General features: G+C 46.2%; 1 protein-coding gene across 2 annotated transcripts in view; it reads right to left on the minus strand.

Annotated features, from left to right (window-relative positions):
• Positions 1 to 547: 547 nt before the first annotated feature.
• Positions 548 to 13,914, minus strand: part of eef2k (eukaryotic elongation factor 2 kinase) — a 14,871-nt gene continuing 1,504 nt past the window's right edge. The window contains exons 3-19 of one of the 2 annotated variants that reach the window (XM_084459759.1): positions 13,544 to 13,603; positions 11,666 to 11,766; positions 10,327 to 10,387; positions 9,943 to 9,980; positions 8,856 to 9,027; positions 7,734 to 7,883; positions 7,215 to 7,347; positions 6,963 to 7,090; positions 6,016 to 6,235; positions 5,851 to 5,918; positions 5,628 to 5,705; positions 5,278 to 5,328; positions 3,431 to 3,565; positions 2,972 to 3,160; positions 1,795 to 1,919; positions 1,535 to 1,713; positions 548 to 1,327 (exon numbers count right to left, since the gene is read on the minus strand). In XM_084459759.1, coding sequence (XP_084315885.1) covers positions 1,218 to 1,327; positions 1,535 to 1,713; positions 1,795 to 1,919; positions 2,972 to 3,160; positions 3,431 to 3,565; positions 5,278 to 5,328; positions 5,628 to 5,705; positions 5,851 to 5,918; positions 6,016 to 6,235; positions 6,963 to 7,090; positions 7,215 to 7,347; positions 7,734 to 7,883; positions 8,856 to 9,027; positions 9,943 to 9,980; positions 10,327 to 10,387; positions 11,666 to 11,766; positions 13,544 to 13,603 — 1,998 coding nt within the window. In that variant the 3' untranslated portion in view covers positions 548 to 1,217. The remainder of the gene's footprint in view (positions 1,328 to 1,534; positions 1,714 to 1,794; positions 1,920 to 2,971; positions 3,161 to 3,430; positions 3,566 to 5,277; positions 5,329 to 5,627; positions 5,706 to 5,850; positions 5,919 to 6,015; positions 6,236 to 6,962; positions 7,091 to 7,214; positions 7,348 to 7,733; positions 7,884 to 8,855; positions 9,028 to 9,942; positions 9,981 to 10,326; positions 10,388 to 11,665; positions 11,767 to 13,543; positions 13,604 to 13,914) is intronic. The other variant, XM_084459760.1, reaches the window with a different exon arrangement.

Raw genomic sequence — 13,914 nt, forward strand, 5'->3', positions numbered from 1 at the left:
CGAGGTCGCGGCCAGGCTCAGCGGGGTCATCGATCTGCACGCTGCGGACGCGCAGTACCACGTCCGCTGTTACAACCGCTTCCGCGCCGTTCCCGCGAGCCGCTCCTCCATCATGGCGCCCGTGGAGGAGGCGCTGATGGCCGTCGTCTCGACGATGGCCGAGAACATGACGGAGACGTGGACGACGGCGGAGCTGTACGCCATGTACCTCGCCGCCTCGGGCACCGAGTCCAGAGGAGAGCTTGTGTCCAGCGTGGCGGCGCACTTCGGCGAGGAGCTGGTCCTGATCCACATGGACGACTGCGTCAGCGTGGTTGGGTTCAAAGCCAGCCTCGGAAAGTTTATCAAAATCGTCAAGAAAAGCAGGAGCAAGGGTGACGATGACAAGTGACACTGGACCATTTTTCTTCTCTTCTTAGGAGGGCAGTTAAAGAAATAATCATATTCTCTGTGTTCTGTTAACATTTAAAAGAAAAAACATTTCTTGGTGACATATGACAGATAGCAGAATGAAATAACAGGATTATTGTACAGAATTTGACTCAATTAACTTTTATTTTACATTCCCATACCACATACATTCTTTTTTTTACATATCCCATGCAAGCTTTGCAAAAACAACATTTACCCTAACAGTCTGGCCTTTAGACAAAACTGAGAACACATGAATCAATTAGTTTGTTTTTTTAAAAACGGTTTTGTTCGGTTTTCTTTCAGTAAACCCACATTCACTGTGCCAAAGGGTCGACGAGGGGCGGGAATAGAAAAGGGAACGTATTAAAAACGAGACCAGCACCAACATACCCTCAGCGAAGCATCAGGAGACACAAGCCTGAGAACACAGTAGCCCAAACGCACAATAAACAGCATGTGGAGATGGCACTGTAAAAGAACGTGTAAACTGTAAACATTCAGAACGGATCCGTGTTAGAATAAGTAAGTAAGTAACTTACTGACTTACTATGTTAGAATAAGCCCTGCGCTTTGGTTTGTTCCTGCTCTCTATTTAGATGAAGAAAAAAAAAGCTGGCTGCAGCCGAATGACCTGTAAGTCAATAAAAAGTGTTGTCCGACAATATGGCTCCTTCTCTCCTCCTCCATCAGAGTCCTCTACTCCTCCATCAGTCCTCTACTCCTCCATCAGAGCTCTCTACTCCTCCATCAGAGTCCTCTCTCCTCCTCCATCAGAGTCCTCTCTCCTCCTCCATCAGAGCTCTCTACTCCTCCATCAGAGCCCAGGCCTCCTCAGCCTTCATGTAGTACTGGTTAGCCAGCCGGCCCTTCATGGCCTCCATCGCAGCCCCCGCTGCCTCTGTGAACAGCTCCCCTGCAGGGAAGAGACCGCGACTGCATGTTAGGCAACCGCACCGCAGGTCAGAGTAAGAGGGAAAACTCCCCCCCCTCCTTTAAATTAATCTGCAGAATGTACATGAATGCATAACGTGTGAAGCTCTGTTTCATCCAGTACTTCAGGTTGAGGCTAATGCCCCTCCCACCCAATCCCAGCCCCTCCCACCCAATCCCCGCCCCTCACCTGCTCTCTCGGGGTGCGGGTCGAGGCCGTGGCCCCCCTCCTGGAGCATCTCAGCCTCGCGGGCCAGCAGCAGGTAGCGAGGCTCGTCCTGGATCCCGTCGTACTCCCCGCCCTCGTCGTCGTCGCTCATGTTCAGGGCGCAGTCGTACCAGTGCACCGCCTCCTCCCAGTTCTGTCTCCTGCGGAACGAGAGCCGTGTCATCACGATAATACGTGACCGTGACGTCACGCCTGGCCTGTTGGTAGCTGGACGGTCTGACCTGTCAGGTGGGAGGTTGACGCCGCTGTCGAAGGCTCTGCCCACCAGGATCATGGAGGCTCTGTCCCCGGCCTCGGCGGCCTGAAGCAGGTACCTGAAGCCCTTCGCCCGGCCTCCTGCACTGTTCTGGATACATGACAACACAAGGCCTGTCACAACAAAACAGACTACAAAAGTGACATTTCAGGCAATTGAGATTTATATATATATATATATATATATATATATATATAAATGACAATATACAATATAGTCAACCTGTGGGAGAATAGGGCAGTTTAGATGCTTTTATTTGGATCCACAAAAGAACAACCTTTTTTCTGATCCAAACATTTAGAAGGTTGTAGTATATTTTTTATACTGTATTATACTGTATTACTCTCATGTAGTAATCATTTTATTAAGAATAATGAATAAACTTCACTTTAGTAAGAACTGTGTTTTTATAAGTAGGTTAACAGGTCAGTTACAACATGTCCTGTCCTGAGTCAGCATTCCTGAGTCAGCATTCCTGAGTCAGCATTCCTTTGTCCCTGAGTCAATAGAGATAGTAGATGGTTGTCTTGGAAGTCAGTTAGCCTACAGCTGTAACGTGTTCCTAGGAGGACCCAGGAAGGACACAAAAAGCCCCATGTCCGAGGGGGTCAGAACATCAGTTGACCATTTGTGACCATGTTTGTATTCCTTGTATGCAAATTTGTTTGTCATGTCATACCTCCCTCACGAAACGCAACTGCGCCTCGATCCCGTTCCTCAAGGGAGCCCGGGGATTGGGCTCCGGGGAGAGTTGGACTAAAAAGTGGTAACCTTTTCAATACTCGCAGAGTGTACTTCGACAAGGGCAATCCAAATGGTTTTCCATCCTTATGGTGAGTAGTAAAACTCCCATTCTTGAAGTATAGTCCATTAAGAACGCCGATGAGTTTAATCCATTTCACCGGTGTTTGGCCGGAAAGTTCCGCCTGTCCTCAAAGCGTTTGGTGTCCAAAGTTTTTCTGTAACTTCTCTCCTCATTTTGAACAAGGATCCACTCAGACGTAGTTTGAAAAGTTTGGCCAGGTGCATTCTCCCCCCACTGGATGTTTCAACATCCTGCACACACTCACACACACACACACACTCACTCACACACACACACACACACACACACACACACACACACACGTGTAGTACCATACCTCCAGCTCCATCTCTGGCAGGATGTGATGAGGCAGCTGTAGGTAGCACTGCCCCAGAGCCACGATGGCCTCCAGCTCCCCACACATGGCGGCCCTCTCCAGGTGGTACATGGCCGAGTCCTGGTCCCACGCCTCGTCCTTCTCACAGAACCGACCCGCCTCATGGTAGCGCACCATCGCCAGGTGGACCTGGGAGAGAGAGAGAGAGAGAGTGAGGGGGAGAGAGAGAGAGAGAAGGGAGAAGGAGAAGTTTTTAAGTTCCAAGTCCTATAGGTTCCCTCTTAATTGGGGGCGGCTTTAGCTCAGTTGGTAGAGCGGGTCTATCTGTATCTGAAAGACATTGTCCATATTAATTGTGAGTGTAGACTAGTCTGTGCCTTTAGTATTTGTGTCCCTGTATGCATTGTTTCATTATGTGGACATAAATAAATGATTGAGATGTGTGTGTCGCACCCCCACCTTTCCCAGGACTGATTTTCCGATCCCCTGGTTGAGCATCAGGTTGCTGAGTCTCTCCACCTCCACGGCCACGCAGGACGGTCTGTGAACGTGAGCCTGGGACGAGTGGTAGAAGCTCCACTTGTCCTCCGTCAGCTGGACACACACACACACACACACACACACGGTCAGAGTTCAGGAGTGGACAGACACACACGGTCAGACTTCAGGAGTGGACAGACACACGCGCTCAGACTTCAGGAGAGGACAGACACACGCGCTCAGACTTCAGGAGTGGACAGATACACAGACGGTCAGACTTCAGGAGTGGACAGACACACACACGGTCAGACTTCAGGAGTGGACACACACGCTCAGACTTTAGGAGTGGACAGACATGCTCAGACTTCAGGAGTGGACACACACACGGTCAGATTTCAGGAGTGGACAGACACACACACGCGCTCAGACTTCAGGAGTGAAGCTTGTCGTGCTCGTTCCACAACCACACACGACCAAACCGTTTAATGCACATCGCGTGTCAACGCGGCAGACGCGAGCATACACGCACCAGTCAATCAGGTTCTAGCGTCCCGAGGTTTTACTGGTCTCATGTTCCACAATTCGCTGAAGACTGCGTGTGTGCTCTGGTATGTCCTTCTATCATTTCTGAGGCATGCGTTTGAAAAGAGCGTCATTGTCGACAGGCAGTTAGGAATCATGGCGTGATTTTGACAAGGTTGAGGTGAGGTGATTTCATCACAACGAGGATTGAATGGAGAGTAAGAAGGGATTGGCAGGACTGGGAAGAGGAAGATGGCAGATACCAGAGAAGAGGGGAGGGCAGTAAGGGCCGGATCCTCACTCCAGACACATGCACGTAGCCTGGTATGACCATCCCGATCTAGCGAGCTCGCTGCTTCGCTCCGCAATATCGGTCTGGCCTTCGCCCCATAGAGAGCGATTATGTGGGCGGGGGTACTTGCCTTGACAAACACCTTCAGCCAATCAGCGTTCAGCAAACTTTTGCCAAATCCAGTCGGAAGAACGGCAAAAACGTCTTTTCCACCGAGAAACTCCGCTAGTGCATACTCTTGTTCTTGTTTAAGTGTTGTGATTAAGTCAATAACTGCACTTATAGCTGCGTTTATTCTTCTAACGTTAACGTTACCACGTTGCTTCGGGAGCCGCCATGTTTGTTTAGCGAGCGGCAGGGACACGAACCAATCAGGGGCTGCTTTCCACAGTGGTACGGAACAGCAGTTAAAACGCAGTCCCTGATTGGCCCGGTATGGTCTGGATTTTGGCATAATCGCTCTGGAGGAGGCGAAGGCTGGACCGTTCTGCGTTAGTGAAACAGAATGCGAGCTCGCGAGAACGGGATGGTCGTACCAGGCTAACATGCACGCTGAATACATGCATCTCCTGTGAGGATTCGGCCCAGAATCGTTATAAAAACAATGCGTTTTCTGCTACAAGCATGTTTGCAACTGGGTCTTAATCTGAAGTAAACGGAGAACAACGTGCTCCACACTGCAGAGGGAGAGACATGGTCTAAAGGCCTCCATGCAAACGCTGGTCACCGATTTAGTCTCTGGGGTTTCGGGATTTGCGTCATCGTTAGGGGAGGGTCTGCTGTCGGCTAGCACCGTTCTCTACCGAGGGAACAGAAGAAATAGCAAGACATTGACATAAGAGGGAGGATGGCCGCTAAATCAGAAAGGTTACCGGAGTGAGGAAAAGATACAGGAGAGATCAAACACAGGCTGTGGAGTGTTATGGTTAGGAAGGGTTTTGAGATTAGGGTGAGGAGGAGAAGGATGATTATGGCGACGATGAAGATAAGTTGTAGACTATATTTCGTTTACCCCTCTGTCGTCGTCCGACTCGGAGTAGTGTCTGTTGTAGATGTGGCGGGCCTACGTGACGAATAACACGGTACAGCATGTGAAACCACACACCTCATTCAGGGTCAGAGGTCATACTCTGGTATTCCAACAAGGGGGGTGGGGACTATTTATGATGCTAGGGCATGCTACAACATGAAACTATAGACACGTGACTGTTAAACAAACTCCTTTTCAGATAATGTGCATTTTGGCACCCTAGGTTTTAGGTAATGTGTGCATATTGCTGTATTTTAACAGTTTCCTCAGAGTGTTGGTATAAAGGGAGTAGATTATTTGGGCGGAGGGGAGGTATGGGAGAGAGCATTCACCACGTCTGCGTGGTCGTTGACGTCCCCTTCGCTCCTCCTCTCACTGGGACACCCACTGTCCCCTCCGTTCTCACAGTCCTGGGGACCAAAAAGCAACAAAGAAACCGCATTACAGCATCGCTACAAGGCTGCCGAGAGCTGGGTAATACAACCGTAGCTCTCCCAAATCTTGTCCGATATTGTCATGGTTCAGGATGATGATGTCACTTCCTCCGAGACTCGCCTGGTGCTCTGGCTCAGCGGAGCTGTTGTCGTTGTTGCTGCTGTTGGCCTCGTTCATGAAGGACCGTCCTGTGGACGTGAAACTACCGTTAGAGGAGAGAGACTGCGACGAAGGGTGACCTTCGACCCCGCGTATTACCAGAGCGCGAGCTCCCGGGCTACCCACCCATAGGGGACCTGGCCCAGGGGGCGTACGCGGCGAGCGGGGAGCAGGGCAGCATCAGGGGCGAGCAGGGGTCGGACTCCGCGTCGCTCATGCTCTCGTCCATGGACGAGGTCTCGGAGTAGCGGGACAGGAAGGCGGGGGCGCGGCCCAGCGACGTGGTGCGGACGCGGGGAGAGCCACAGGGCTCCTCGAAGCCCCTCAGCACCGTCTTGGCTGACTTCTGGTGGAGGAGGAGGAAGAGGAGGAGAAAGGAGGAGGAGGACGAGGACGAGGGAGAAGGGTGGGAGGATCAGGTGTGGTGTGAGGGGCGGAGAGCTAGATAAAACCTTTTCTCATGCGTTTGATGTGGTGTTTTAATTGCCCTACTGTCTTTTATTGTTTTTTATCATTTCATTGCTTGTTACTGTTTGTATTTATGTATTTATGATTACTCATGTACAGCACTTTGTTGCAGCCGCGGTTGTTTTTAAAGCGCTCTATAAATAAAGCTGAGTTGAGTTGTAATGCGTCAGCTTAAAGTAATCGTGTCTGAAGAGTGTGAATGAAATTCAAGTCTCACCAAAGTGTTCTGTTTTCCTACTTGACTGTTGTTCTAACTTTGTAGTTCGTTCTCATAGATCAGTCTGTTAAAACTACAAATTCTTCCTGTGTGACATCACTTCCCTGTCCTCTTCATCCTGAAACTATGTCACTTCCTTTTTCACTGTATAACCTATCGACCTCGTCCACATCTGACTCACTCTGCCCGGATTCACTTCCTGTGCTAGAGTCCGACTCTGCAGAATCGTAACAGAATAAAACTATTGTCTTTGTTTAAAACCAGCTTGACTGACCACTCAGCGTGTTCTTTGAAATCTAAACTAAACCAAGTAAGATTTTTCCTTTACAAGAGATGTACAGGAAGCTGGTGTGTAGAGATGTACAGGAAGCTGGTGCACCTCCCTCACCAGCATTTTGTTGGTGCAGTTCAGCTGGCCCTTCTCTGCCGGGGCGTGGTCGAACGGGGAGAGGCCCATGCTCTGGCAAATCGTGTTACACAGATGGGAATGGAAGAACAGCGCCATTCCCCGGACACCTGGGACACGGAGACGCAAACAAGGACCACCACATTCCTAAACGAGAGACACCAAGGGAATCTGCACAGACGTACGTTTTGTACGCCATGAAAGACTAGCTGGTTGGGGACGGAGAGGCCATACCCAGGTTTCCGTCCCCGAAGTCCGTCCCCTTCTCCGTGTGGACCTGGGGGTCCGTGTACAGGTCTCCAACCCCCTGGATGTCCACCACGATCAACTGGTGCCCCGAGCGCTCGAACGAGAAGTGACTGAACGCCTAAAGGAACAGAGAGAGAGAGAGAGAGTGAGATCGGGAGAGCAGGGTAGCTCAGCAGAGGTGCACATGGTAAATGGTAAATGGACTGCACCGATATACAATGAAGGCCTCTCATTCATCCATTCTCACACACACACACACACACACACACCAATGGCTGCAGCTGCCATGCAAGGTGCTAGCCTGCTCATTGGGAGCAATTTGGGGCTCAGTGTCTTGCCCAAGGACACTTCGACAGGTAGTCGGAGGAGGAGCCGGGATTCGAACCGCCGACCCTACGATCATTGGACGACCCGCTCTACCTCCTGAGCTAAACAGCCGCCCCCGGCTCATACATCCTCACAACCAAGACTTTTAGAGGAAGGTAAGCACTAAGCCCCGCCTACCTGTGGGGTGAGTCGGAGGTTCTCGTCCCGTACGAAGCCAGAGTTGGAGTTGTATTTGATGTACTTGCCCTCGATGTAATGCTCCAGGTGGAAGAGCGGTTTGCCCGGCCGCTGCGTCATCTCCACCACACACATCTGCATGATGTCCACCTGAGACACGGGGGGAATCGTGGAGAAATGGCAACTAAACCTGTAGCTGCCCAACCAAACAAGCAACCAACTAACCCAATTTGCTTTATTCACTTCAGCTGCCATATTGGTCAGTGTGACGTAATTGGTGCATTGTTAGCCATCAGCTGCATTCACATCAAGGTTATAATAGTTTTGCTTTTTTCATTAGTTTTTATTTTTATATCGTTTTAACTTTTTGTTTTCAATTTCAGTTTAGTTTTGATTAGTTTTAAAGCAGGTTTGCTAGTTTAGTTTAGTTTTTATTTTTTGAAAATGCTTAGTTTTAGTTTAGTTTTTATTAGTTTCAGTATTAGTTTTAGTTTTTTTTCTTCTGTGCTAGCCTGGTGAGACCATCCTGATCTCGTGAGCTCACGTTGTTTCACTCTGTGTGAAACAAACCATCTGGAACACGTCAGGTTACTTCTGCGCAGGGACACAGCTAAATAAAATGGAGGATAGATTTCATATCCACCCAAAATACTAGACTTATGTATGAAATTAAAAAGACTAAAACTAAGGACATTTTCTCTATAATTTTAGTTTATTTTAGTTAGTTTTGTAAACACACAATGCAGTTTTAGTTAGTTATCGTTTTTTTGTAAAGTCTAGTTTTTATTTTTATTTCAGTTAACTAAAATGTTTTTTCACACCTAGTTTTCGTTTTTTAGTTAGTTTTCGTTAACTATAATAACCTTGATTCACATCCATGTATTTCCAAACGCGAAAACAGCAGCAGTGAAAAACAAGTCTGGTAATGATGAGTTTGTAACCCCGATAGTGGATTCAGCCTGTTATTTTGACTATTTTGGTACTTGAACTGGTGTTTTTATAGTGAACTTGTAAAATTGGAATCAACGGGCACTTCAGCATCCACACCACCAATTACGTCAGACTGACTAATATGGCAGCTTAAGTGAATAAAGCGAATGTGGACATAGTTTGATCTCGTACCTGTTTGGGAGGCCTGTGGCGGTTGTATTCCTCTCCCCAGAGCTTGGCCACCATCTGCAGCCTGACGTCCTCATGGTAGACATCTCTGTCCACCGGCTGCATGTAGCTCTTGGCCACATAGTTACAGGCCGACTTCCAGTTACTGCTGAGGGAGAAGTTGGAGAGCTTCTTCCTGGAAAGAGAGAGGAAACATTCACATGAGAGACAGGTCTAGGGAGAAATCTAGAGCGTCTAGAATGTAAATAACAGAATCCCAAAGATTCATTAAAAGGTCTGAGTTGAGCTTTAAAATTATGCAGTGTTACAAGAGTCTGGAGCTTCAGAGATGTTTGAAGTCCATTCCAGTTAGAGGGAGCAGAGAATATGAAGATATCAGAGCAACAACCATCACCTTTGACACGTTGAGTCCTATCAGAAAGATAATTCTAGAACCAGTCAACATCAGAGCCTGACAGGCCTAGTCAACAGCAGAGTCTGACAGGCCTATACAAAGAGCCCACAGTAAGTATGCCTCAATATGTCATGGCCGCTGTATCAAAAGCCTTCGTTTCCCTGTGAGAACCAGCTTGTTGGGGCTTGTCTGTTGGTGGGGGTTGATGTTGTAGCTCAGATGTTTTTTTTATGAAAGGGATGTTTGTGTTACATCTTATAATAGTAACAGTATTATTCCAGCTGTTTACAGATACACACCCCAGGCAGGAGTTATGGGAAAAAGACATGTTTTGAAAATTCAAGATGAGGATTTTCAGTTTCAGTGTATGCCACATTAGCAGTGCCGTAACACAAGAGCCAAGACATTAACATTTCACTGAGAATAAATATCAAACACACTCACACGCCAACATGAAGACTGTTTAACCATCTATGGATAAAAGACTGAGTTCCTCGGGATCAGGGTAATGTACGGTACGCGGACGTGATGAGCTTGTGCAGTCTTGAAAGGTGACAGCTTAGTTTACTCTACACAAGGAGGGCTGAGGCTAAATACACGGCCCTGGAGCACGAACAGGAGGGCAAAAACCTCCGGAGAGGAGGACGGAAACGCAAAAGATTCTGATTAGTAGACTAATGATGAGAGAAAACTTACGTTCTGTAGCATTCTCTCATGGCCCCTCTGCCAAAGGGCTGTGGGAAAACCAAGGCACCAGTCAACAAGCTACATTACATTACAGTCATTTAACTGACGCTTTTATCCAAAGTGGTTAACAATAATTGCATTTAACGTAGTAAAAGCTAATATACCACTACTTGCCAGAACTCACAAGTGCATCTCCTTTCTAAAACAAGTGACTAAGAGCATCACCTAGTGCTGAAGGCAAAAGTGCAAGAATAGCAATCTAAGCTAGAAGTCAACAAGCTATTGTGACCGTTTGTGTTCCTGACAACGGTACACTATTTTTGTTCTACCCGTCTGAAATGCATCATCACTGAATGAGGAAATTGTAAGAGGATCTCTGAGCGTTGGTCGTACCTGTGCAGACATCTTGATGTGGATCAGGTCTTTTGCCCACTCACCCGTGATGGCGCTGTACCTGAGATAGAAGACAGCAAATCCACATCTCTTAGCATCACATGCTGCTGTATACAGAAAGCCCAACCGTGTGGCCAGTAAAGAGTACAGTTGTTTTCAAGCTATTGGTTTTGCTGAACATAGCATGATAAGGCCTTTTACTGTACAGGTGCATCTCAAAAATTAGATTTACTCCACTACACTTTGTGAATTTAGAGCTTAACTGTTGTAATATCATGGATAGGCCTAGAGACAAAAGACGTGTTTGTTACCAGCGTTGTGTAGCCAGCGTTCACTGACATACAATAAACATATCACGATATTGTTTTCACCTTGACGATACGTATTGTGACGTTTCTGTATCGCGATATATTGCGGCACGATATATTGTTACACCCCTAATAGAGACCTACACTGTCTGGGATCTCTCGTCTACACTGAATCCATGGGGGGAGGAGTGTGTGGTGTGTGTGTGGGTCACCGTGTTCGTGTTGTGGCTGTGATAATGCATATGGCAGGACAGGAAACTGGGCATGCGGTACCGTCTGTCACAAATTGATAAGAGACCCATGCAAACACACGGACATAGACACACACACACAGATCAGCAGTCCTAGAGCCCCAGTCTAGTATTTATTCAGGCCTGCCTGTCCTTCCAGGAAGTCTTTCAGCCTAGAACGCTGTGTACCGTGGTTGTCCAATCAGGAATCAGCCTCTAACACTGGCTGAACCGCAATTATGCCACTGGCTGAACATCCAAGAAGCTTTGGTGGAGTGAGGTTACAACCAGGTTATAAATAGCACATGAAAAAGAGGACATAGGACATGATTGGAGGCCAAAACTCAAGACAGCCTTCAACACTTCATTCATGTCTACGTTATGAGATCCCAATTGAGGTGTGTATCTGTTCAAACACAGGCGAATACAGGCTCTGGAATTCTGCCCGGCTCCCAGACAAAAGCGTGTGTGTAGCTTTGATCCACGCCCATTTAGTTCAGCCTGTTGCTATGCTGACTTCATTTGGCTTCATGGACAGTTTTGCGGTTGGCAGCCAGCTCTCTTACATCTTACATAAGACTGCTTGTGCTGCAGTCTAAAATGAAAATACGCCCTGGAGAAGCCAATGGATATGATATCAGTACTGTACTTGTAAATAGGGCAGCAGTATTTTCTCCCTATTTCGGGGGTTGGTCCCACTGACACACATAAATAGACTTGTAGTACATATGATTTGTATACTACGACTTACTGTATATCATGTGACAGGGCTACTAATATTGCATGCTGTGTGGGAGGCACCTGTATCGTATGCAAGCCTCCGTCTCAACCTCCTCCAAGTGAAACCCAGCCCAGGGGTCTGGCATGGCCCTGGCCTTCTGAACGGCATGTCTCCAGGCGGCCTGAGACAGCAGAAGGAGACAAACACTTCCTTTAGTTCCTCTATGGATTTGTTCCTCTATGAATGAATGAATGAATGAATTAATGAATATTTATTTTTGTGTCATGTCCGAGGACCCATCCCTTACGGGATTATAAGACACAATAAACAATAAACAATAATTAACTATATACTATATACTCTATGTAGAGTAGCTAAAGCATCTATAGGCCTACAAAAGCAGAGTCAAGTATGCCCAAAAATAAAGTCAAAGAAATACACCAGAAAAAGCGTCTTTTCTACCAGAAATGCAGATACTGTAGGAACGCAGAAAAGGGGAAAAAACAAGTATAAATTATGCAAGAGTTGTTCAGAAGATTTATTTTGAGCTACAAGAAAATGTAATGAATTATAACATGATTATGCATATGATATATTCATGAATATAATGAAAGATACTGGACTCTTTCGACCTGTAAGGGATTAGAAAGTCTTAAACCACAGTCATCCAAAAGGTCTTCCATTTCACGTCACATACTGTAAATCATTAACTTGGTGTCACCAGCTGAATTTGATGAGCACTTGATTACTCAGGACTGTCTGTACTCTTTTTTGGATCCGTCTTTTCTCAGTAACGATCCGGGGTCACGTAATGTAAGTCACATAGGGGGAGGATTATATTTAGAAGGAGCTATTCACATTATGAAGGGGGTTGTTTTTCATAGACAGAAGGTCAAGCTCTTTTTGCGAGGAGCGCACACATCGCGGTACACGTCCCTGGTCACATGATAAGAAACCTTATCAGCATGAGACACACACACACCATAGGCAGAGGAGGTCAGGCATGATGCTCCATGTAGTTTTTCTGACGATGGTTCATTAGACTACTCATGGGGGCTTTAAGAACATCTGTGTACAACTGAGGTCCTTACACTGGCTTCCTGTCTGTCAAAGAATTTACGTTAAAATACTGCTGTTGGTTTATAAAGCATTGAATGGTTTAGGGCCAAAATATATTTCTGATCCGCTGCTACGTTATGAACCATCCAGACCTCTCAGGTCATCTGGAACAGGTCAGCTTTCTGTCCCCAGAGTTCAAACTAAACATGGAGAAGCAGCGTTCAGTGTTTATGCTCCACATATCTGGAACAAACTTCCAGAAAGCTGCAGGTCTGCTGCAACTCTCACTTCTTTTAAATCAAGACTGAAGACTTTTCTTTTTGTCGCTGCTTTTTATTAAATCAAATAATTATTCATTCATACCCTGCACTAACTTTTATTCCTGTATTTTATTTTTCCTGCATTTTGTTTTAAAGGAGTAGTAAATGCATGTGAAAATGCATGTTTAGCCCTGTTTTAGAGTTACTTGTGATCATATACAATGATTCAGATCAAAACGTTGACAAAACTAGCATTTTCGATAAAGTTGATAATTGCTCTACCACCGTTTTGGTCGTACAATGGATGTGGATGGGCATCTTGAAAAATCATTCAAAAACATGTTAGGGATTATTAAAATTGTAAGAGGATTAGCGGATTATTCAAGTAATCAAAGTGACGCAATTAAATAATCACAGTCCTCAGGTGGTGAAATGCATGCAGGGAAAGAGAAAAATCAAGTGTGTTGTTGAATTGATTAATTAACTGATTAAAGGTTTAATTTATTAATTGTTTAATTTATTAAAGGTTTAATTTATTAATTATGTGCTTAATTAACTATTTGGTTAATTAGTTAATTAATGCCAGGAGGGGAAGGATGAAGCAGTTATGGAGGGTTGGACCAGATGTAGTTAACCTACCGAGGCCCTCTCAGACAATACCATTCGCTGTGCTGCTTGTGTTTCTGTTTCTGTTTCATTCTATGTAGAGAGGTAGAGAAATGTAACCTTTTTTTATCACCTTAAAACTATATATGAGGTGCATTAGAGCCATACAGATACCTGCAAACTGTCCTCGGTTTGTGGAAATAGTCCTATTTGCATTCTAGATGGAACATACTGTATGCATTATGCAGTCTGTATATCAGTGGTTTTATTTATGAGGGGCTGTATCTCCCCCACCAAACCACCACTTGGTGTCTTGGCTCTAGATTGAGGAGAGAGAAGCATGTTTACATATGATACTCATCATGCGAGATGAGAACTGCTCTCTGCTACTTCCTGTTTCTTAA

Source organism: Borostomias antarcticus (genome assembly GCF_949987555.1).
Source record: "Borostomias antarcticus genome assembly, chromosome: 29".
Taxonomy (NCBI): domain Eukaryota; kingdom Metazoa; phylum Chordata; class Actinopteri; order Stomiiformes; family Stomiidae; genus Borostomias; species Borostomias antarcticus.